Source organism: Aquarana catesbeiana, linkage group LG13 (assembly GCF_042186555.1).
Source record: "Aquarana catesbeiana isolate 2022-GZ linkage group LG13, ASM4218655v1, whole genome shotgun sequence".
NCBI classification, from domain to species: domain Eukaryota; kingdom Metazoa; phylum Chordata; class Amphibia; order Anura; family Ranidae; genus Aquarana; species Aquarana catesbeiana.
The window spans coordinates 134726325-134751734 of record NC_133336.1 but is presented as its reverse complement, the minus strand read 5'-3'; the positions used below and the strand labels follow the sequence as shown (position 1 = coordinate 134751734).

Below are 25410 nucleotides of genomic sequence, written 5' to 3'. Positions count from 1 at the left end.
CATGGTGAGTATTTTGCAGCTCTCATTTGTTTTTGAAAATGAAGAAAGACAAGAAAAAACTTTTTTTTTTTTTCTTTTTTCAAATTTCAAAACTTTGTGACAAAAAGTGAGGTCTGCAAAATACTCACTATACCTCTCAGCAAATAGCTTGGGGTGTCTACTTTCCAAAATGGGGTCATTTGGGGGGGTTTTGTGCCACCTGGGCATTCCATGGCCTCCGAAACTGTGATAGGCAGTGAAGAGTGAAATCAAAAATTCACGCCCCTTAGAAAGCCTGAAGGCGGTGCTTGGTTTTCGGGGTCCCGTACACGGCTAGGCTCCCAAAAAGTCTCACACATGTGGTATCCCCGTACTCAGGAGAAGCAGCAGAATGTATTTTGGGGTGTAATTTCACATATTCCCATGGCATGTTTGAGCAATATATCATTTAGTGACAACTTTGTGCAAAAAAAAAAAAAAAAAAAAAAAAAATTTGTCTCTTTCCCGCAACTTGTGTCGCAATATAAAATATTCCATGGACTCGACATGCCTCTCAGCAAATAGCTTGGGGTGTCTACTTTCCAAAATGGGGTCATTTGGGGGGGTTTTGAACTGTCCTGGCATTTTATGCACAACATTTAGAAGCTTATGTCACACATCACCCACTCTTCTAACCACTTGAAGACAAAGCCCTTTCTGACACTTATTTTTTACATGAAAAAGTTTTTTTTTTTTTGCAAGAAAATTACTTTGAACCCCCAAACATTATATATTTTTTTAAAGCAAATGCCCTACAGATTAAAATGGTGGGTGTTTCATTTTTTTTTTCACACAGTATTTGCGCAGCGATTTTTCAAACGCATTTTTTGGGGAAAAAACACACTTTTTTAAATTTTAATGCACTAAAACACACTATATTGCCCAAATGTTTGATGAAATAAAAAAGATGATCTTAGACCGAGTACATGGATACCAAACATGACATGCTTTACAATTGCGCACAAACGTGCAGTGGCAACAAAATAAATACATTTTTAAAAGCCTTTAAAAGCCTTTACAGGTTACCACTTTAGATCTACAGAGGAGGTCTACTGCAAAAATTACTGCCCTCGATCTGACCTTCGCGGCGATACCTCACATGCATGGTGCAATTGCTGTTTACGTTTGACGACAGACCGCCGCTTGCGTTCGCCTTAGCGCAAGAGCAGGGGGCGACAGGGGTGCTTTTTTTTTTTTTTTTTTTTTCTTTATTATTTTTTTGCTTTTTTATCTTATTTTTAAACTGTTCCTTTCATTTTTTTTTTTTTTAAATCATTTTTATTGTTATCTCGGGGAATGTAAATATCCCCTATGATAGCAATAGGTAGTGACAGGTACTCTTTTTTGAAAAAATTGGGGTCTATTAGACCCTAGATCTCTCCTCTGCCCTCAAAGCATCTGACCACACCAAGATCGGTGTGATAAAATGCTTCCCCAATTTCCCAATGGCGCTATTTACATCCGGCGAAATCTAAGTCATAAAATGCTCGTAGCTTCCGGTTTCTTAGGCCATAGAGATGTTTGGAGCCACTCTTGTCTCTGATCAGCTCTATGGTCAGCTGGCTGAATCACCGGCTGCATTCTCAGGTTCCCTGTTGAGACAGGAGAGCCAGAGAAAAACACGGAAGACGGTGGGGGGGGGGGGCATTCCCTCCCACGGCTTGTAAAGGCAGTCTAGAGGCTAATTAGCCGCTAGGATTGCTTTTACATGAAAGCCGACCGCTGGCTGAAAAGAATGATACCAAGATGATACCTAAACCTGCAGGCATCATTCTGGTATAACCACTCAAAGTTGTGAATGGCGTACCTGAAGACAAAAAAATGGTTAACAATAAAGCACAGTAAACAATAAAGTATAAATAATTACATACCTGAAAAACAAACATGATAAAACATAATAACAATAACAATAACAATAAAACACTGCAGAATAGAATACAGTAAAAAAAGAGCAGAACAATAGAGAGAGAGAATAGAGAGAGAGAACAATAAAACGACAACTATTTTTTTTTATTTTATATATATTTTTTTTTTTTTTTACACTTTTTTTGTAACTAACTTTTATAACTGTAACCGGTTCCAGGTTCGGGTCTCTCAAAATGCGATGGCATCTTGGGAGACCCTGTGAAAGTGTGCCTAGTCTGTGCAATGCTGTACCCTACGCTAATACTCAACTAGTGTATGGTAGCGTTCAAAACATTCACCAATGCAAAGACCAGGATTGTCAGGACAGAAGGGACAATAATAGCGGGTGTCACGCCTATATCCGCGTTTGCTGCAGACACAACATCTTTTTGGGGGGGGTTCGTTGGGTAGGGGTACTCGGGAGCACATAAAAATGCCTCTCATGCAGCCGACTGCATTTCGTTGGGGGATGTGAATGGGGGAAGTACGGGCGCTGCAGAAGTGGTGGGTTCCCAATTAGGATTGGCGAATGCAGCAGGAAGGGCACTATGGGCACGACGGGCCTGTGTTTGTCTTCTTGGTGGCAGCGGGACACTACTTGTGCTTGTCACCTCACCAGCTTGAACTGCACTTATGGGACTCGCCACGTCACCAAGTGTTACTGCAGTGCTGGTTTGACTACGACCGGGGTGTACTAGGCCGCTGGTGCTTGCCAGTTCAATAAAAAGCTTCCAAAAAAACTGTTAGCGATCGCAGGGATCAGGCCTGACTCTGCGAACGCTGCAGTTATGTGTTTAGTGTTTTGTAAGTGACAGTGATCGATCGATACTGCACTTGGGTGGCTGGACTGGGCCGGGCGGAGGGGCAAAACGCAGGTGCTAGCAGGTATCTGGGTTGATCCCGCTAACACTGCGTTTTTGGGAACCCTAAACTGCTGGGGACGCTAGTATAGATCTGATCTGATCGGATCAGATATTGATCCGTTCAGATACTATACCACTAAAGGAGGCGTATGCTGCGTGCGTGGGTGTTAGCGGTACTGGCGCTAACCTGACGCTGCCTGGGGCCGGTGCTTGCTAGTTCACCAAAATGCTACCAAAAAAACTGTTAGCGATCGCAGGGATCAGGCCTGACTCTGCGAACGCTGCAGTTATGCGTTTAGTGCCTTGTAAGTGTCAGTGATCGATCGATACTGCACTTGGGTGGGCTGGGCTGGGCCGGGCGGAGGGGCACAACGCAGGTGCTAGCAGGTATCTGGGCTGATCCCGCTAACACTGCGTTTTTGGGAACCCTAAACTGCTGGGGACGCTAGTATAGATCTGATCGGATCAGATATTGATCCGATCAGATACTATACCACTAAGGGAGGTGTACGGTGCGTGCGTGGGTGTTAGCGGTACTGGCGCTAACCTGACGCTGCCTGGTGCTTGCTTGCCAGTTCACCAAAATGCTACCAAAAAAACTGTTAGCGATCGCAGGGATCAGGCCTGACTCTGCGAACGCTGCAGTTATGCGTTTAGTGTTTTGTAAGTGACAGTGATCGATCGATACTGCACTTGGGTGGGCTGGGCGGAGGGGCAAAACGCAGGTGCTAGCGGGTATCTGGGCTGATCCCGCTAACACTGTGTTTTTGGGAACCCTAAACTGCTGGGGACGCTAGTATAGATCTGATCAGATCAGATATTGATCCGATCAGATACTATACCACTAAGGGAGGCGCATGCTGCGTGCGTGGGTGTTAGCGGTACTGGCGCTAATCTGACGCTGCCTGGGGCGACGCATATCACCGCCGGGCGATCAGGGGGCTAAACCTTTATTAGGTAATAAACGGCGGGTGCCCTGACACTATAAAAAATAAACGAACTAACCTGCGTCACCCGTAACGGTTATACGGTGATCAGTGGTGAAAGGGTTAACTAGGGGGCAATCAAGGGGTTAAAACATTTATTAGGTAGTATATGGGGGTCCCTGTCACTATAAAACGCTGACGGCGAACCTAAATATTTACCTCACTAACTAGCGTCACCAGCGACACTAATACAGCGATCAGAAAAATGATCGCTTAGCAACACTGGTGACAGGGGGTGATCAAGGGGTTAAAACTTTATTAGGGGGGGTTAGGGGGGTACCCTAGACCTAAAGGGGGGTAATACTCACTGTCCCAACACTGTAACTGTCACAAACTGACACTATGCAGTAATCAGAAAAAAAAAAAAAAAAAAAAAAAAAAACCTGCTGGTGTCAGTTTGTGACAGGGGGGGGGGGTGATTGGGGGGGGATCGGGGGGCGATCGGGGGGGGGATCGGGGTGTTTTGTATGCCTGGCATGTTCTACTGTGTGTGTAGTGTGTTGTGCACTCACATTGATGTCTTCTCCCCTCGGCGCTGGAACGGAAAATACCGAGCCGAGGGGAGATGACATCATTTCCTTTGCTGCTGTTTAGCATACAGCAGCAAAGGAGTGTTCCCATTGGCCGGCGGCGATCGCGAGGGGGGGGCCACGAACGGATGGCCTCCCCCTCATCTCGGATCGCCGGGGAACAGAACGGGACCGCTTCGGGCACCGGGGGGGGTCCGATTGGACCCCCCACCCGCGAGAGGCAAATCACGTACATGTACGTGATTTTGCCTGCCCGTGCCGCCTTGCCGACGTAAATCGGCGTTAGGCGGTCCTTAAGTGGTTAAAGTGCCCAGTGCACTTCCGAGACGTTCAGTAGCCCTTCTCTGAAATGCATGATTTTGTCCAACCGCCACTCCAAATCGCTCCGAAAGTTAGGGTCCCCTGTCAGCTTCACATACAACATTCCAGGTCACTGTAGCCAAAGCCTTCCATTGGGCTGTCATCCGCTATCCAAGGGCATGCTTGGGATACATGCCACCCAGAGGGCTCTGTAGCTCTCATCCAGCCGCATCTCTGCCCAGACCAGCCTGCTTAATTCAGCTGTCTGCTCCTTGTGCAGTTTTTCTCCCAAAACCAGCACCCGCAATCCATAATGCAACCAGTACCTTTCGTGGATGGAGGGGAGAACTTTTCCCTGGTGTCGCTGCTCATAGGCTAGCGCTTCCTTCCAGAGTTCGCAGCGAATAGAATCAAACCATCCCAGCAGTACCTGCTCTGATACTGGTCCTCTGTGCTGTATCTGCATCTCTCGTAACCTCCTTCTGAATTCCTCTTCCATGACGGCTGGTATCTATACCTCTCCTATCCTCTCCTGCTATCCGGACCTTGGATCCAGGTGTAAGTTTGGATGTCCCAGACTGCAGGAAGCATCCCACTGCTTGCCACCAATGTAACGAAACGTCCCACACTCCGCTTGAGTGCTTTCGTCATATACCACTTACTCCCAGTCTGAATATAGATATCAGATATTCCAACCGCTATCAGCAACAAACAAGATGATACTCGTCGATTGCTGAACATAGACTGTTTATTAGAACCAAAATACAAGTCTTATATACAGTAGAAGAGGAGGCCCCCCTCCTGCTCATATTACTCTAACAATACACCTGTAACCAGAAACAGAATTAACATGAGCTGATTAACTAATCCCTTAAAGCGGCCGATGTGACTCCGTGCCCTCCTGGGCATTGTTATGATTAATCTGGATTTTACTACAGGTCAGACTTGTTGTCACCAAGCTTCACACAGTAGATTATACATTATCATAAGTATAAACCCAGGACAGGAGTCGGCCTGTCTCCTACATTGTACAGAGGCCAATGTGATCAGCTCTCTCAACTAACATGTTAAGTTCAGAATCAAACAAACCAAGAATAGTCTTTACATATATCCTGGGAGATATGTGGATGAATATTACTGCCCCATTTTAAGTAATCCAAGATATACTTTCTCAGGATGGCACAGGGTGACTTAGACATAAGAGGTGCATGGGGAGCTGAAACATGGGTTTCCCAACCTTTCCAAGGGATTCTTGGTTCCACAGGCCCTCCTGTCCTCCAACCAAACTAGTCGGGACTGTCCATAGTGGGGGGGGGGGGGGGGGGGGGGGGGGGGATAGAGGGCTATTTAAAAAACGTAGGAGGGGTAAATGAGGTGGGCTCAAGCCTGCCGTGTATTTAATTGAATCCCAGAGGCAGAGTGTGTGTGATAAAGAAGGGCTTATACCTTTTGGGTGGGAGGAAGGAGGAAGCCAAGGTAAGGAAGACAAAGGTATAGGATGTGAATCAATCATATCATATCAATGGTGGCCCATAAGGGAAGGTGGTGGGTCTCATGTATGTAGGAGATAGATGCTAAGTTAGCTGTAACATAATAAGCGTGGAAGATTAGGGACTGAGAGGCCACCATTTCTCCTGCGAGTAAATAGAATTTTTGTTTATTGGCCCGTGGGCGGCAAGAACCCCAAATAAAATGTAAACATTTCTGGTGGATGCAGAGTAAGGTATCATAGGAATCGCTAAGGACCTGAAAGACGTATAGCAGTTTAGGTAGATATGTGATCCAAACTGCATTAATTCTGCCAAACCAAGATAGCGGAAACTACTCACAAATATTTCTGTGCTTAGTTTAAACTCTGCCACAATGTGGATTAAATCAAAGGAACAGAGCATATATACATGGCAGACACCTTCATGTGTTATATGGCACTTTTGCCATATCATACTTTTAGCGTTCCTGGCTGTCTCCCTTTTGTGCCACAGTGGCCCCCCTAAAACTTCAGATTTCCAACTATGGAGCAAAGTGCTTATGCCCTCAGCCAACTATCACAGGAATGCTCAATTCTGTCACATAGAGAGGGAAGGGCAAGTCTAGCCATATGTTACATAGTTAGTCAGGTTGAAAAAAGACACAGGTCCATCTAATTCATCCAAAAAAAAAAAAAAAAAAAAAAAAAAAAAAAACAGAAAACCTCTGTATATACAATCCTATACCCACAGTTGATCCAGAAGAAGACAAAAAACCCCAATAAAGCATGATCCAATTTGCACAAACAGGGAGAAAACAAATCCTTGTTGCCCCCCCCCCCCCCCCCAGAGCTCCAGACACTTCAATATTCCCTGGATTAGCTATCCCTGACTTTTCAGAAAGTCATAAAATTATAGTAGAGAAGGCTTGGGACACTACATCATGACTGCAGTGTACATCTGCATGTCACTTTAATTTGTATCACAGTGTGATAGGTGTGTTTTAAAAGGAGTCTTCATGGACAGAACTATAAAAACTGCTATTGCTGAAGTAGTGAAAATGTCAATGGTACAGTAACTTGAATTATGACAAATGCTGACCTGTGGACTGCCTGACTTCACACACTTGGTGAAGTGAACAGAAATGTACTTTGCCAATGATTATGCAATTGAAATGCAGATGTTCAACTGCTTTAGTAAATCAGCCTTACTGTCTCCCATCTTCAAAGTGTGCTGCGTATGAGGTCATGCAGTTACGCATGTAAAGTCAAGGTCTAGTATGACCTTACTGCACCTCAATGTTCCTCCTTCATTGTGATGGACAGCCTCCCTGGTCAATAGAAAGGTCAGGAGGGCTCTGGCAGAGCTTGACTTTTATGAGCTGAAGTCAATATTTGTATAACTGGGTACTCTAGGTTTTGGGGGCTCTTGGGTTCTTTTGAAAATTTCAAAGGGTACATGCAGAAACCATTTGATGACTTCATTTAAATTATGTTAGCAGTATATCTTTATGGAGACATCATGTTGCTTTAATGAGGTAAATGTTGTTAATTAGTAACCTTGCCTAAAAAGAACTAGTTGCAGTAGGCATATTTAATCATTTACTGTAAATATTCAGTCTTTAGTTATTATAACTGTGCATAAAACATATTTTTTAGCTTCACTTACTTATTCTGAATCTGACACTTCAGCTTGAATTTAAGGTGTAAGAGGTCACTTGACGGCTAACAGATGCTACCCTACCAACTTCCTGACCTCACACATCTCCCAGCTCCTAAGAGTACAAAACAGTGTTGACCTAACAGAGTCAACAGTTGGTAACATTTCTATAGATCACTGTAGCTGTTACCAAGCTTCTGAGTAGCAGAAAAGTAATTTGAGATTCAGGTGGACAATATAAATTTACATCTTCTCACAATGCAGGCTTTCCCACATATTCTTGAGAAACAACAAAATTAACGATGAGGGGGCAAGACTAATTAGTCAAGCTTTGCGAAGCCTGAAGATGACCAACAAAAACCTAGCTTCTCTTGTGCTCAGCTACAATCATATCACAGACGAGGGAGCCCGGTACATTGCACAGGTAAAAACTCAACTCAGTTAATGGTCATATCAAAGAGAAATGCAACGTTGGTTATTTATAAGCACCTATAGTAGAAGTAGAATCGTCTGCTTATTTATATTGTTTTTAGGCCTTAAGATTCAATCGATCTCTACTTTCCCTAAACCTTTCAAGCAATCAGATTGGTGATGAAGGGGCTCTGGCTTTAGCAGAGGTTGGTACAAAGTTTGATCTCACTATAAATTAACTTTCTGGAGACATTTACATCATCACAGTGTAATGTTTTTGAGCAGGTGCTGGGCCATTTCCCATTAACGCATGCTGAGATTGTAGAGAGGAGATGGCTCCTACTGCAGAAGGAAGCTCAGGAACAGCCAAGATCGGTAAGCATGAGTACATATATTTTTGCCTGTTATTAATTACTAGTGAAATCATAAACGGGATAATGATCTGTCCCTCATCATAGCTGCTGCAACTTTCCTATTCAAGGTTTATATTTTCCCCCTTATTTAGTTTTATTTGATTTGTCTGACTCTGTACCTAAAGCTGACTATACACATATATATTTTTTTTCCAGATTTAACACAAAAAACCCAACAGATTCCTAAATTCAAGCTCTATAGCTTGGGTTGACAATTTTTCCAATGTAGCTAATGTATTTTGACAGCCGGCCCCTGGGTGATTGGATGCAGGCTATGTTCAGCCAAGAACCATTGGGAACCAGCCTAGATTCACTCCATGAATGGGCAGCTCTGTCTAGAGTTTGTCCTCCTGCTGATAACACTGCCACTTCCAGAGTGTGCATTATAGTATCGGATAACAGAGGCATGTTTGATGCTTACATTCCTCTCATTTGCGTAACTCTTTTTTGTAATACTATTAAGCACTCCCAGGAGTTGGCAAAATAAGTATGTTATTTCTAATGACTGCTGTGGTTCCATTTTATGTCATCTTTAACAGCCAACAACCTCTCGACATGCTGATTCCAAAAGTGACAGACCACCTAGTCACCATAGCAACTCGGCTATTGAGAAGGGGGATAAGGTCCAGGCACAGAAGACCAAACAGAGCATAAAGAAGAAGGAGAAGGTATGACATACCCTTTAAAGTTTACACATAGTAACATGAGTAGCTGCCAATGTGCTTTCCATCTTCAAAAAATGTCAGTGCAGATCACCGTTGGTGCATGTGTCCAGCTTCTTCTCCCTTCTGGTACGTGAGATAGGAATCACAGTCTACATCTTCCTAACAATATTAGTTTAAAGAGGCACTGTTCTTTGCCCATTCAGGACAAATGACTATATCCACAGTTGACTGCCCCCCCAGGCTTTTATACTTGCCAAGCAATGCTCCCTAGCTGCATGCTTGCTGCAGCATTCCTGCCTGTCTAAGGTCCTGCTGTTAGACAGGGGGATGACATCATGTCTCCAGCTCCTCCCTTCGTAACATTTTGAGGTCACATGCTGCCTCCCGTAGCAAGGACCCCAGCAGTGAGGAGGTGGCATGGATGCATGAATCAGAAATTTTGACTGCCTGAAGGAAGACACTGGGCTCCATTCACTAAAGCAGATCACATGCAGTATTTAGGTGTTCAGACACTTTTTCCCTGACTATCACACGCGATCCTGAAAGTGTTAGTTCATTATGCCGTTTTGCAGTGTTAAACTCAATTCACCGATGGAAATACATAATTAAATGCATGCAGTACCTACACAAGGCTGGAATGGGCTACAAGACCATCGCTATACAGCTTGGTGAGAGGGTGACAACAGTTGGTGCGATTATTCACAAATGGAAGAAACACAAAATAACTGTAAATCTCCCTCAGTCTGGGGCTCCATGCAAGATCTCCACTCGTGGAGTTTCAATGACCATGAGAACGATGGAGAATCAGCCCAGAATTACACAGGAGAATCTTGCCAATGATCTCAAGGCAGCTGGGACCATAGTCACCAAGAAAACAATTGGTACCACACTACTCCATGAAGGACTGAAATCCCGCAGCACACGCAAGGTCCCCCTGCTCAAGAAATCGTGTACAGGCCCGTCTGAAGCTTGCTAATGAACATCTGAATGATTCAAAGGAGAACTGGGTGAAAGTTGTGGTCAGAGGAGACCAAACTCAAGCTCTTTGGCATCAACTCAACTCGCCGTGTTTGGAGGAGGAGGAATTCTGCCTATGACCCCAAGAACACCATCCCCACCGTCAAACATGGAGGTGGAAACATTATTTTTTGTGGGTGTTTTTCTGCTAAGGGGACAGGACAACTTTATCACATCAAAAGGATGATGGACCTGGCCATGTATCGTCAAATCTTGAGTGAGAACCTCCTTCTCTCAGCCAGGGCATTGAAAATGGGTCGTGGATGGGTATTCCAGCATGACAATGACCCAAAACACATGACCAAGGCAACAAAGGAGTGGCTCAAGAAGACCTTAATCCCATAGAAAATATGTGGAGGGAGCTGAAGGTTCAAGTTACCAAACATCAGCCTCAAAACCATAATGATTTGGGGAGGATCTGCAAAGAGGAGTGGGACAAAATCCTTCCTGTGATGTGTGCAAACCTGGTGGCCAACTACAAGAAATGTCTGACCTCTGTGATTGCCAACAAGGGTTTTGCCAGCAAGTGCTAGGTCATGTTTTGCGAAGGGGTCAAAAATTTACTTCACTCATTAAAATGCAAATCAATTTTATAACTTTTTTGAAATGTGTTTTTCTGGATTTTTTTGTTGTTATTCTGTCTCTCACTGTTAAAATAAACGTACCATCAAATCATTTTTTCACTCACTGTAGTGGTCCAGGCATGCCGTAATTAAGGAATGTAAAAATTTAATAGCCAATTTTGTGTGGTCTCTGCATTTTTGGATCAGTTGTCTTAATAGCAATGCATAAAAGCCGAAATATGGAAATCATTTGGGTTGATTTACTTAACTGCTTGCCGACCGGCGCACGCCGATGTACGTCGGCACAATGGCACGGCTAGGCAAAAGGACGTACCTGTAAGTCCTTTTGAAATTGCCGCCGTGCCATTGCGTGCGCGCCGCCGGCGGCGCGCGCACGCCGGCCGGGAGCTCCGTGAGTCAGGTCTCGGGTCCCACGGACTCAATCGCCGCGGGAATACCCGCGATAGCCTCATGGAGAGGAAGAACGGGGAGATGCTAAGGTAAGCATCTCCCCGTTCTGCCTAGTGACAGTGTCACTGATTTCTGCACCCTGTCATCGGGAGCAGCAATCAGTGTAGTGACACTGCTAGCCCATCCTCCCTACAGTTAGAACACATCCCTAGGATACATTTAACCCCTCCCCGCCCCCTAGTGGTTAACCCCTTCACTGCCAGTCACATTTACACAGTAATCAATGCGATTTTAATCGCACAGATCGCTGTATAAATGTGAATGGTCCCAAAATCATGCCAATGCCAAAATTGTCCGACGTGTCCACCATAATGTCGCAGTCAAGATAAAAATCACTGATCGCCACTACTACCAGTAAAAAAAAATAAAAAAATAAGAATGCCATAAAACTATCCCCTATTTTGTAAACGCTATATCTTTTGCGCAAACCAATCAAACGCTTATTGCGATTTTTTTTTTTTTTACCAAAAATATATAAAAGAATACGTATCGGTCTAAACTGAGGAAAAAAAATGTTTTTTTATATATTTTTGGGGGATATTTATTATTGCAAAAAGCAAAAAATAATGCGTTTTTTTCAAAATTGTCGCTCTTTTTTTGTTTATAGCGCAAAAAATAAAAACCGCAGGAGTGATCAAATACCACCAAAAGAAAGCTCTATTTGTGGGGAAAAAAAAAAAAAGACACCAATTTTGTTTGGGAGCCACAATAGTCAGTTAAAGCGACACAGTGCCGAATCGCAAAAAGTGCTCTGGTCAGGAAGGGGGTAAATTCTTCGGGGGCTGAAGTGGTTAAAGGGTAACTCCACTTTTATGGGAAAAAAAATAGGAAAAAAATAATATAGCATATACAATTGGGACACAAGTCATATTGTAATTGAATGTTATTAAAAATTACCTTTCCTTTTCATTTTTGCAGCTCTGTCATTTTCTGTAAATGCTGTGCAATATGGAAAAACTGTGTAAAAAACTCCTGCGCTGTCAAAAGAACCCTATACTAAAGGGACACTGCTGCAACACACAAGACTGCTCCAAAACAGACAAAACAAAAGTAAATTAAGAGGGTGGTTGCTGCGCTGTGATAGAAAGGGGAAGGGGGGGGGGAGAAAGGGGGGGGGGGGAGGGGTGGGGGGAGGAAGGGAGCTAGACTAAATGAATCAATAATACCAAATGACCTGAAAATGTGAATAGATAATGCGAAAGCGTATTTACAGATGCAAATAAATAAATAAGGTGTACGCACAAACAGATATCGCTAAAAGTTGTATAACAAAAGTGCTGTAATCAAACCAGATCAAATAAATAAACTGGAGGTGTATACCAGCAAAGAGTGTACAGGGGTATATGAATCTACTTCAAAAGGGGCATTAATCCAAAATCTATCAAAATAACATAAAAAACTTATCCAATGAAATTACTAAAACCATGTGTATATAAATGTGCTAATATAATAATCAACTGATGGTATAAGTACACACGTGAATAATAGTTAACAATGTGAATAAAGAATATATATAAGTGTCCATAAAATAGTCCCAGTGGTTGGTGTTTGTCAGGAGACTAGTAGACCGGACTGTGTGGACTGCACAGAGATAACCCAAACGCATGTAAATGAATAAATAATATTTATTAAAAATAAGTGATAACTCAGAAAATACAAACAGTGCAAAACCAACACAACAAACCCACAGCAAACAATAGTATATACAGCAAGGGGCAATACCGGAATCACAGATGTCAGCCAGGCCAGGGTCATACACAGCAGGTAAGCAGGAACAAGGGATAAACCAGAAGCATAAACGTTAGCCAAGCCAGGGTCATACACAGGAGGTCAGCAGATGGGTAAGGACGGGAAACCAGCAGGAAGGGGAGAGGATGGATGGTAAAGCTGCAGGGTAGGGATCCAAGGGAATCAGGAGGGACAAGAACAAGATGGGCCTGGGATAGGGATCGGATCGGAGCAGAGCAGAGCGGGACGGGACGGGACAGAGCAGGTTCACAAACAGGATACAGGCATCAAGGCACAGGGAGAAAGATACCAAGGCGAGCATGTGAGGGCTTGCCGGGTATTTATAGGGCTGACTCTAATTGGCTTCAAGTCACACCTGAGCGCAGGGAGTGTTGTCTGCTCCATACTGCCAGGATCCATCCGCTGGTGGACATCAGCACTACGGCCAAAAGATGAAGTGACACCAGCAGGGAAATATTCTCCTGACAGTTCAACACTGCCAGGAGACACCTGCTGGTGGACCCCAGTACTGCATGCCAAACTATATATCTTACCAGCGGATGGACCCTTTCCTGACAGTGTTGGTGACCCGCCAACACTTGGCGTAAAAAAATTATATACCAGAGAAAAAATAAAAATAAAATAAACAAAATTACGACAGTCCCACCACCAGATGTGATAATCCTGGATATAGATAGGATAATGATGATGAACCAGGGGGGAAGGAAAACAGTGTGCTGACAGGTGGGGGCACCTCCGTGTTCCCAGGCCCCTTACCTTACAGCTGTAAGGTATACAGCATATGTAGAGGAGGCCCCGCAGACGGGGAAGTCCAACGGTACAGCAGGTGGCGTTGATTGGTAATGCCGTATATCATATGTAGAGACAAAGAACGAGTGGTATATAGTATAATACCGTTTGATGTAAAGATACAGGTGGGGGGGGAGAGGGGGGGTTGCACTCACTTTTAAGTAATGAGCGCACGCCTCAACCTACGAGCGCCGAGCTCGTATAATCCCAGGCTCTGGATCTTCTGAGAGACTCTCCCCGCTTCCAATTCCTCACCACCTGTTGTGCAGAGTTATATTGTGCGGGATATAGAAAACAGAAACCGCACATAGCATAATCCCGTATATCATATACTTTATTAAAGCACTCACAAAAGTTCATGCACTTACATTTAAAACACAGCTGGGGGGTAAAACATCCACGAGCGCCGAGCTCGTCACATCCAGCTAGTGTGTGGCAGCGTCCCGTGCTCCTGACGCGTATCGTCACGTCACGTGACTTCTTCAGAGGATAGCACGGGATAGAAGGCCAATGCTTATAAAGGGTCCCCGTGTGATGGACACGCGGCGGCCATTTTCCCGAAGGGCGCTAATGTAAGGGATAGGGCAAGCAACCAGCGGCCATTTTCCCAGAGCTTATCTCTATGTGTAATGTCAGACGGAGCAATGTGTCAAGCTTTTGAAACGCAGCCAATTATAAGATAACAGTCATGCCGGATAAACAGCCCAGGGCTGTGGGGGGGGGGGGAGGGTTAAAAACATACTTAGATAAAAAAATCGTTAAAAAAATGCTTCATTGTATAAATACACCGATCGACTCACTTAATATTAACAATGATAACCTAATCCATAAAAAACAGACAGAAAAAATGTATTATAAAAAGAAAAAAGTAAATATATTAGATGTCATTTTAACACAACGATTTTTCAGGGGTACTATTATAAGGACTGTAAATGAGCAACTGGTGGCCGTTTTCAGAATCCACCATACTAAACAGTGTCAGATGGGGTGATGTGTCAATAGTACAGCCTATTTATGAAAAATGAAAGATATAAGACAAAAAGATTTAGTATTTAAATGGCAGAATAATATTGGGCAGATTGAACCCATCTCTGCATCATCCACTCCAGAAAAGATGGTGAAAATTAATCCGGGTCAAGTAGACCTATCTCCTATACCTAGACCATCTCGATCAGGTACCCTCCGGAAACAGCCGGAGAATTACACCCCCAGAGATGATTCTTCAAGATACCCAAATAATGATACCAGATATAGACATCCCAGCAACAATACTCCATATAACACCCGGAGACAACCTTTCTACCCACCACGTACTCCACAACAGGGATGGAAGAAACCTAATAATAGAAGGAATAATAACAGAAGACCTTACTGGACAAAACCCCCGAATGCATCCAGAGATGTAAGACGACCGCCACAAGAACCATATAGACAAGAGAGACACCCAGCATATCCCTATACACATTATGAAACAAGAGAAAACCAATACGGGCAACACGAGTACTATAGGCCTCGCGATAGAAGTCCGGGCCCAAACTACCATTATGGACCCAGAGAAGGAAGAGATCCACCATATGCACCTTATAGGCCTAGGGAACGTAGTCCTAGAGAAGGTAGAGACCAACCATATGCACCTTATAGGCCTAGGGAACGCAGCCCGATTCACACGCATAATTATTATGCCCCTCTGAGAGATCTTCAAGACCCAGACAGAGATGCAAGATATCAACATGATAACCAATATGAACAAGGTCATAATAGATCTTTTTTAGAGAGAGGAATGGATCACCATTCCCCGAGAAGAATAGAAGAAACAAAGAAGAAAAAAAGCCCCACAGAAAAAGAGGTTGCAGAGCAGGAAAGAGAAAACAAAAGGAAAAGGGAAACTTAGGGGAAGGTATTTTCAACCTCACAGATATACCATTAACTCAGGAAGAACTAACAGTGTTGGATAAAGGGCTAAAATACGCACCTGTAAAGAATTTAAACAAATTTGAAACATACATTAGTATTCAGAAATATGTAAGAAAATTAAACATTAAGAAATATTTATTGGATAAACCCATTAGTACTATCACTGTGCAAGAAGATCCAATATTACATAGTAGTCTGAGGAATAAATCCATCTATAACCCTAAACCTAAGAACAACACCCACATAGAGGTGTTTAAGGAACTGGTAACGGAAGAAATTAAGAACCTAACATATAAAAAAAGAGAAGAACCCAGAGTGATACGGACTGGAATTCAAAAACTTACCAAAAGGAAGAACCTTGTTATCAGGCCTTCAGATAAAGGTGGTGGCATTGTGGTTTTGACCACGGAACAATATCACAATGGCATTCTGAAACTATTAGGAGATTCGAATACATATACCATACTCCCCAATAACCCTATATTCAAATGGAAGAAAGAACTTGAACAGGTAGTCCAACTAGGCCTAAAAAAATGCATACTCACTAAAAAAAAAAGCTAAATACTTGGTCCCGGAGGCTTGCAGAACACCAATCATTTACGCACTACCCAAAATCCATAAAGATAAAACTAACCCTCCTTTTAGACCAATTGTCAATGGCATAGAATCGATTACAGCAAGACTGGGCGAGTATATATCGACAAGTACCTTCAGCCTGCAGTCCAAAGTACGAAAGCCTACCTGAGAGATATGAAACAAATGCTCCAGTTATTAGAAGGGAGAAATGACACCGGCACCATCTGGATGGCTACAGCTGACCTGTCATCACTTTATACCATCATACCCCATTTCGCGGCTTGCGAAGCCGCGAAGTGGAGTTTGAGAAAATTCACCAAGCTCCCCCTCCACCAAAGGAAATTTCTCGTTAAGTGCCTAGATTTTTGCTTGAAACATAGCCATTTTTGGTATTGTAAACAATTTTATTACCAGAAAACAGGAGTAGCTATGGGGGCGAAATTTGCCCCCAGCATTGCAGGACTGTTTATGTCCCAATGGGAAGAGGAAGTAGTGTTCTCAGATCCCCCTAAAGAACTTCGTATGTTTAAAAGGTACATCGACGATATTTTTATTATATGGGAGGGTGAAAGAGATCGTCTAACATCATTTTTTCTCAAATTGAATAACAATGTTAATAACATTACACTGACCTGGCAAATTGAAGAACAGTCCATTCCATTCTTAGATTTGGAGATCTCACGTATCAATAACCAATATATCACCAAGACTTTTTTCAAAAATGTCGACCGTAACAGCTATTTGCCTTTAAGCAGCTGCCACCATAGAAACTGGCTATTCAACATCCCCAAAGGCCAGATAATGCGATTAAGACGCAACTGCACTCTAGATGAGGATTTTCATGCGCAAGCCATGATGATTGGAAAAAGGTTTGTAGAAAAAGGATATGACCAAGAATTCATAAACGATCAAATAATGGAGGTAGGACGGATGCAAAGACAGGGACTACTCGAGCATAAGACACCTACCCGTCAACAGGATCAGGTTCCTTTAATCTTTGATTATAACTTCCAACATAAGAAGATTGAAAGTATCATATCCCGTCATTGGCATATCCTTAAATCGGATAAAGGTCTGGGAGAAATATTACCAGAAAAACCTGTATTTATATATATAAAAGGGCATCTACCCTGAGAGATCGACTAGTCAAAAGCGTGATTGATCCCCCAAAAAAACTTTTCTCCTTCTTCACTGGAAAAGGATTTTATCCTTGCAAACGCTGCTATGCCTGCACCCGAACAAAACACCCGAATCAAAAAGTATTCTCATTTCAATCAAACAGTAATGGCACCAAATTCAATATTAACGAGTTTATTGGATGTAATACCGAAAGTGCGGTCTATGCATTGGAGTGCAGTTGTGGCCTCCAGTACGTAGGCCGCACTAAAAGATTATTAAGAATTCGTATTAAGGAGCATGTTCAAAATATAAAAAATGGCTTCGACAAGCATAATGTCTCTAGGCATTTTGATAAACATCATAATAGAGACCCAAGGCATTTGAAATTTTGGGGTATTGAACCCTACAGGAGACCATGGCGAGGGGGCCACAAAGTGAGGGCTCTAAGCAAATTAGAGTTCAAATGGATATATTCCATGGATACCTTAGCACCAAAGGGACTCAATATCGAGTTCGACCTAAATTGCTTCATAAGCGACTTTTAGTATTAAGCCCCCCCCCTCCCGCACCCTTAATCATCCACCTATGCATTTTATTATGGATTTACAGGCCATTAGTCCTAGTTCAATTCTGTGCTTTGTACTGTTCTCTGCCTGTATTATTTTTTTGGTGTGATTATTGGTATAGTTGGTGTGTGACACCTCCCGAGCTCCAGAGATTTTTTTGATATACATTTTTTTATCTTTTAGGGATTATTGTATTCCTCTCTTTTTTTTTTTTATGTCCACTATTACCATTTAATGGTGAGTTTAAATATTAAATAATTCCCTTTTTTTTCCCTATTACCTTTTTACCAGCCTGTTTACTATTTTATAAGGAGCTCCCTGTATTTATATATGGGAGCATTCTGTAATTGCTATTTTTACTTTTATTTTTAACTTTATTTTTAAGCATGCCCCGTTTTTTATATTTTAAAAAATATCCCCTGTTTTTCTTATCCCTGCAACCTTGAGCTGATTATGTCCCCATCAGCTATGTCTTATATCTTTCATTTTTCATAAATAGGCTGTACTATTGACACATCACCCCATCTGACACTGTTTAGTATGGTGGATTCTGAAAATGGCCACCAGTTGCTCATTTACAGTCCTTATAATAGTACCCCTGAAAAAATCGTTGTGTTAAAATGACATCTAATATATTTACTTTTTTCTTTTTATAATAAATTTTTTCTGTCTGTTTTTTATGGATTAGGTTATCATTGTTAATATTAAGTGAGTCGATCGGTGTATTTATACAATGAAGCATTTTTTTATCTAAGTATGTTTTCAACACCCCCCCCTCCCCCCCCACAGCCCTGGGCTGTTTATCCGGCATGACTGTTATCTTATAATTGGCTGCGTTTCAAAAGCTTGACACATTGCTCCGTCTGACATTACACATAGAGATAAGCTCTGGGAAAATGGCCGCTGGTTGCTTGCCCTATCCCTTACATTAGCGCCCTTCGGGAAAATGGCCGCCGCGTGTCCATCACGTGGGGACCCTTTATAAGCATGGGCCTTCTATCCCGTGCTATCCTCTGAAGAAGTCACGTGACGTGACGATGCGCGTCAGGAGCACGGGACGCTGCCACACACTAGCTGGATGTGACGAGCTTGGCGCTCGTGGATGTTTTACTCTCCAGCTGTGTTTTAAATGTAAGTGCATGAACTTTTGTGAGTGCTTTAATAAAGTATATGATATACGGGATTATGCTATGTGCGGTTTCTGTTTTCTATATCCCGCACAATATAACTCTGCACAACGGGTGGTGAGGAATTGGAAGCGGGGAGAGTCTCTCAGAAGATCCAGAGCCTGGGATTATACGAGCTCGGCGCTCGTGGGTTGAGGCGTGCGCTCATTACTTAAAAGTGAGTGCAACCCCCCCTCTCCCCCCTCCACCTGTATCTTTACATCAAACGGTATTATACTATATACCACTCGTTCTTTGTCTCTACATATGATATACGGCATTACCAATCAACGCCACCTGCTGTACCGTTGGACTTCCCCGTCTGCGGGGCCTCCTCTACATATGCTGTATACCTTAAGGTAAGGGGCCTGGGAACACGGAGGTGCCCCCACCTGTCAGCACACTGTTTTCCTTCCCCCCTGGTTCATCATCATTATCCTATCTATATCCAGGATTATCACATCTGGTGGTGGGACTGTCGTAATTTTGTTTATTTTATTTTTATTTTTTCTCTGGTATATAATAATTTTTTTACGCCAAGTGTTGGCGGGTCACCAACACCAACCACTGGGACTATTTTTATGGACACTTATATATATTCTTTATTCACATTGTTAACTATTATTCACGTGTGTACTTATACCATCAGTTGATTATTATATTAGCACATTTATATACACATGGTTTTAGTAATTTCATTGGATAAGTTTTTTATGTTATTTTGATAGATTTTGGATTAATGCCCCTTTTGAAGTAGATTCATATACCCCTGTACACTCTTTGCTGGTATACACCTCCAGTTTATTTATTTGATCTGGTTTGATTACAGCACTTTTGTTATACAACTTTTAGCGATATCTGTTTGTGCGTACACCTTATTTATTTATTTGCATCTGTGAGTACGCTTTCGCATTATCTATTCACATTTTCAGGTCATTTGATATTATTGATTCATTTAGTCTAGCTCCCTCCCCCCCCCCTCCCCCCCCCCTTTCTCCCCCCCCTTCCCCTTTCTATCACAGCGCAGCCACCACCCTCTTAATTTGCAATGCAATATGGCTACCTGGAGGTGTTCTGTACACAGAATGTGTACAGAACTCCCCCCAGATATGTAATTTCCTGCTTGTGTGATTGGCTCACTGACTTTCCCAGAAGTCTGCACTAAGATCAGATTTCAGGAATCCCCTGTAACAAAAATGTCATTTTTGGTGAGATACTCCCAGTAGGAAATCACATCTAAAGGCATGCAGACCCTGCAGTTTTCCTCATTAGAGCCCTGCAGGTGCAGCAGCTGATTGATAATTATGAAATCACTCCCATTAGATTCACTTACCACATGGACACAGACAAACATACAGGTTTTTATTGCTGTCTGTACCCCATTAAGTAGATTCACCCTCTTTATTTGTCCTGTTTAGCATTATCATTAGAGGTGAATTTAAAAGAAAATCACAATTTTTTTGTTATCCCCAGGAAAGTAATAGAGGGTAATTTAGGCCTGGATTCTTTTCTAAATGTACATAATATAACTGAATACTAACATTTATATGTAAAGTTGATCCAGGGAATAGCCGAATGCCTCTCAGCAAATTGGATCATGCTTTGCTGTGCTTTGCTGTGGTTTTTCGCCTTCCTTTGGATCAACTGTGGGTATCGAATTGTGTATATGGGATTGTATATCCCCTACAGAGGTGACATGTTCAATGGGGACACAGATGGCAAAAAATAATTAAAAAAAACTGACAGGAGTTATATCCCTCCCTTACTCTATCCAAAATGAAAGAAAAAACAAAAATTATATCAAATATTTACCATAATTTACCTTTCCTGACGCCAATCCATGGCAGCATACTAGTGATAGAGCTCCACCTCTCTTCCACTCAGGACCAGTGAATAGCATAAATAAAGGAGTAGTTAGGCCCCGCTCCATTATTTGTAATTAGCTACATACCGAAACGTACAAGAGTTGGTCCGTATGCTGCCATGGATTGGTGTCAGGAATGAAAAATTACGGTAAGTATTTGATACAATTTTCCGTTTTCCTGACGCCAACATACATATTTACATAGTAGGTGAGGTTGAAAAAAGACACAAGTCCATCAAGTCCAACCTATGTGGGTGATTATATGTCAGTATTACATTGTATATCCCTGTATGTTGTGATCATTCAGGTGCTTATCTAATAGTTTTTTTGAAACTGTCGATGCTCCCCGCTGAGACCACCACCTGTGGAAGGGAATTCTACATCCTTGCCGCTTTTACAGTAAAGAACACTCTGCGTAGTTTAAGGTTAAACCTCTTTTCTTCTAATTTTAATGAGTGGCCACGTGTCTTGGTAAACTCCCTTCCACAAAAAAAGTTTTATCCCTATTGTGGGGTCACCAGTACGGTATTTATAAATTGAAATCATATTCCCTCTCAGGCATCTCTTCTCCACAGAATAAGTGCTCGCAACCTTTCCTAATAGCTAATATCCTCCAGACCCTTTATTAGCTTAGTTGCCCTTCTTTGTACTCGCTCCATTTCCAGCACATCCTTCCTGAGGACTGGTGCCCAGAACTGGACAGCATACTCTAGGTACGGCTGGACCAGAGTCTTAGAGCGGGAGAATTATCGTTTTATCTCTGGAGTTGATCCCCTTTTTAATGCATGCCAATATTCTGTTTGCTTTGTTAGCAGAAGCTTGGCATTGCATGCCATTGTTGAGCCTATCATCTACTAAGACCTGGAGGTCCTTTTCCATCCTAGGTTCCACCAGAGGTTCTCCCCCCAGTGTATAGAATGCATTCATATTTTTGCCACCCAAATGCATTATTTTTTTACTTCAAAAGATTTTTATTTTGAGGAAAAAGAGCAATTATACAAAGCAGGATTGTACATTGTCAGGTATAGGCATTAAGAAACAGAACAGTGTCTAAGCAGTAAATATTATAACAGTTGTCTACAGCATGTATTATATGTGGTCAAGGATTCTAGGGCTCAGTAAATAGCCTAACACAAACAAAAAAAAAGGGTGTCAGAGAAAGCTATATGCTGTCGCTCAAGGGATCGTCTTCTGCCCGGCACCCCATATGGGAGCACACTGTGCCGGGACGAGGGACCTCCATACAATCTCGGAGGTCCGAGCTCTCCCTATAAGAGCTCGCATCCCAAATAAAATTACATCTCTGAGAGCCGTGAGATAAAGTAAAGCTACGAAGGGAATGGGAATTGAAAATTTACTTGTTCCACTGCTGTGATTGGCACTGATATGAACAAAGCTGAGCAAACATAGTAACCATGTAACTGAAGTAATACCAGGGTCTAGAGGAGACCTGAAGACGAGAGAATAGTAGGAAGTAAGAAAGAAAGAAGAGGAGGGAGGGGAGAGGGGGGGGGGGAGGTTGGAACATCTCTCGTGCGTTTAGAGTAGGGATGAGCCGAACACCCCCCGGTTCGGTTCGCACCAGAACTTGCGAACGGACCAAAAGTTCGCACGAACGTTAGAACCCCATTGACGTCTATGGGACTCGAACGTTCGAAATCAAAAGTGCTCATTTTAAAGGCTAATTTGCATGGCATTGTCCTAAAAAGGGTTTGGGGACCCAGGTCCTACCCCAGGGGACATGTATCAATGCAAAAAAAACTTTTAAAAACGGCCGTTTTTTCAGGAGCAGTGATTTTAATGATGCTTAAAGTAAAAAAAAAAAAAGTGAACTATTCCTTTAAATATCGTACCGGGGGGGTGTCTATAGTATGCCTGTAAAGTGGCACGTGTTTCCCGTGTTTAGAACAGTCCCTGCACCAAATGTCATTTTTAAAGGAAAAAAATCTCATTTAAAACTGCTTGCGGGTTTAATGTAATGTCGGGTCCTGGCAATATGGATGAAAATCAGTGAGACAAACGGCATGGGTACCCCCCAGTCCATTACCAGGCCCTTTGGGTCTTGTATGGATATTAAGGGGAACCCCGCACCCAAATTAAAATAAGGAAAGGTGTGGGGCCACCAGGCCCTATATACTCTGAACAGCAGTATACAGGCGGTGCAAACAGGACAGGGACTGTAGGTTTGTTGTTAAGTAGAATCTGTTTGTCATTTTGAACGGGTACATTTTTAACATGTTTAGCTCCAGCCAAAAAATCTTTTTTAAGCTTTTTGGAAAACATAGGGAAGGGTTATCACCCCTGTGACATTTGTTTTGCTGTCTTTCCTCCTCTTTAGAAGATTTCACCTCACTTTTTTGTCCCAATGACAAATGTTTTTTGAGAATTTGGGTTTTTTTGTGGAACAAGGATTGGAAAGCATCAGTGGAAAGGAGAAATGTTTTTCCCATATTAACTCTTACAGGAGAGAATTTCCCTTCCTAGGGGTAGATTTCATCTCACTTCCTGTTGTCTCCTTCCGTTTGCAAGTAGGAGTCGTTTGTAAGTTAGATGTTTGAAAGTAGGGGCCTGCCCTATATACTCAGCTGAAATTTGGGCCTTAGGTGTTGTTGTGGCCACAACAACCTAAGCCCTCACAGGGCCCTGCTGTGAAATATTAGATCAAGAATTGTAATTACATGCCCCTGTTGAACAGGGGCAGAAAAACTGGGCCTTTGGTGGTGGTGGTGGTGCTGGTGCCACAACACTGTAAGTCCTCACTCGCTCTTGGTGGGTGCAGAAATGGGCCCTGCTGTGAAATATTAGATCAAGAATTGTAATTACATGCCCCTGTTGAACAGGGGCAGAAAAATTGGGCCTTTGGTGGTGGTGGTGGTGGTGCCACAACACTGCAACCCCTCACAGACACTCTAGTTGGAACGCAGGAACGAGCCCTGCTGCAAAGTATTGCATCAAAAATTGTAATTACACGCCCCTGTTAAACAGGGGCAGAAAAATTGGGCCTTAGGCACTGGTGCTGGTGCCACAACACTGCAACCCCTCACAGACACTCTAGTTGGAACGCAGGAACGAGCCCTGCTGCAAAGTATTGCATCAAAAATTGTAATTACACGCCCCTGTTAAACAGGGGCAGAAAAATTGGGCCTTAGGCACTGGTGCTGGTGCCACAACACTGCAACCCCTCACAGACACTCTAGTTGGAACGCAGGAACGAGCCCTGCTGCAAAGTATTGCATCAAAAATTGTAATTACGTGCCCCTGTTAAACAGGGGCAGAAAAATTGGGCCTTAGGCACTGGTGCTGGTGCCACAACACTGCAACCCCTCAGACACTCTAGTTGGAACGCAGGAACGAGCCCTGCTGCAAAGTATTGCATCAAAAATTGTAATTACACGCCCCTGTTAAACAGGGGCAGAAAAATTGGGCCTTAGGCACTGGTGCTGGTGCCACAACACTGCAACCCCTCACAGACACTCTAGTTGGAACGCAGGAACGAGCCCTGCTGCAAAGTATTGCATCAAAAATTGTAATTACACGCCCCTGTTAAACAGGGGCTGAAAAATTGTGCCTTAGGCACTGGTGGTGGCGCCCAGAACCAAAAATGTTCTTACAAGCTATCAGCGTGATGATTGAGGAGGAAGAGGATAATTACTCAGGGATAGTCACTCAGCATCAGCATAGGCAGTCTTTGAAGGGATCTGAGATTTCAAAAAAAATTATTCGGTTACATCAGCATCAGGTACTTGGTAGCTGGTTGTAATCCAAGACTGATTCATTTTTATGAAGGTCAGTCGATCGACCGAGTCGGTGGAAAGACGCACCCTGTGATCGGTTACCACGCCTCCAGCAGCACTGAATGTGCATTCCGAAAGAACGCTGGATGCAGGACAGGCCAGTAGCTCAATTGCATACTGTGCAAGCTCTGGCCAGTGATCCATCCTCAAGACCCAGTAACCCAGAGGATTTTCAGTGGGAAAGGTGTCCAAGTCTGATCTTGCCCCTAGGTATTCCTGCACCATGTAAAACAGACGCTGGCGATGGTTGCTGGAACCGATCATACCTTGGGGCTGCGGACCAAAAAATTGTCTGAACGCATCGGTCAGATGGCCACCTTCTCCACCGCTCCTTCTTTGACTGACCGAAGCCTCAGCAACACGTTGTCCAGAAACAGGAGTTTGTAACCTCCCAGTCTCTAGGAACGCGTTGCACAGACCTTTCTGCAAGGCCTCCCGAAGATGTTTCATCCTCTGCTCCCTCTGCGATGGCAAGATAAGGTCCGCAACCTTACCCTTGTAACGTGGATCAAGGAGGGTTGCCAGCCAGTATTGGTCCTTCTCCTTGATACCACGAATACGAGGATCCTTACGTAGGCTTTGCAGGATCAGGGAGGCCATGCAGCG

The 25410-nt window shown here is 43.2% G+C and overlaps 1 protein-coding gene across 5 annotated transcripts in view; it reads left to right on the top strand.

Moving 5' to 3' along the window:
• Positions 1-25410, top strand: part of LRRC71 (leucine rich repeat containing 71) — a 196710-nt gene that overhangs the window by 67365 nt on the left and 103935 nt on the right. For all 5 annotated transcript variants that reach the window (XM_073610235.1, XM_073610234.1, XM_073610236.1 and 2 more), the window contains 4 exons: positions 7992-8151; positions 8261-8344; positions 8424-8513; positions 9091-9219. In XM_073610235.1, coding sequence (XP_073466336.1) covers positions 7992-8151; positions 8261-8344; positions 8424-8513; positions 9091-9219 — 463 coding nt within the window. The remainder of the gene's footprint in view (positions 1-7991; positions 8152-8260; positions 8345-8423; positions 8514-9090; positions 9220-25410) is intronic.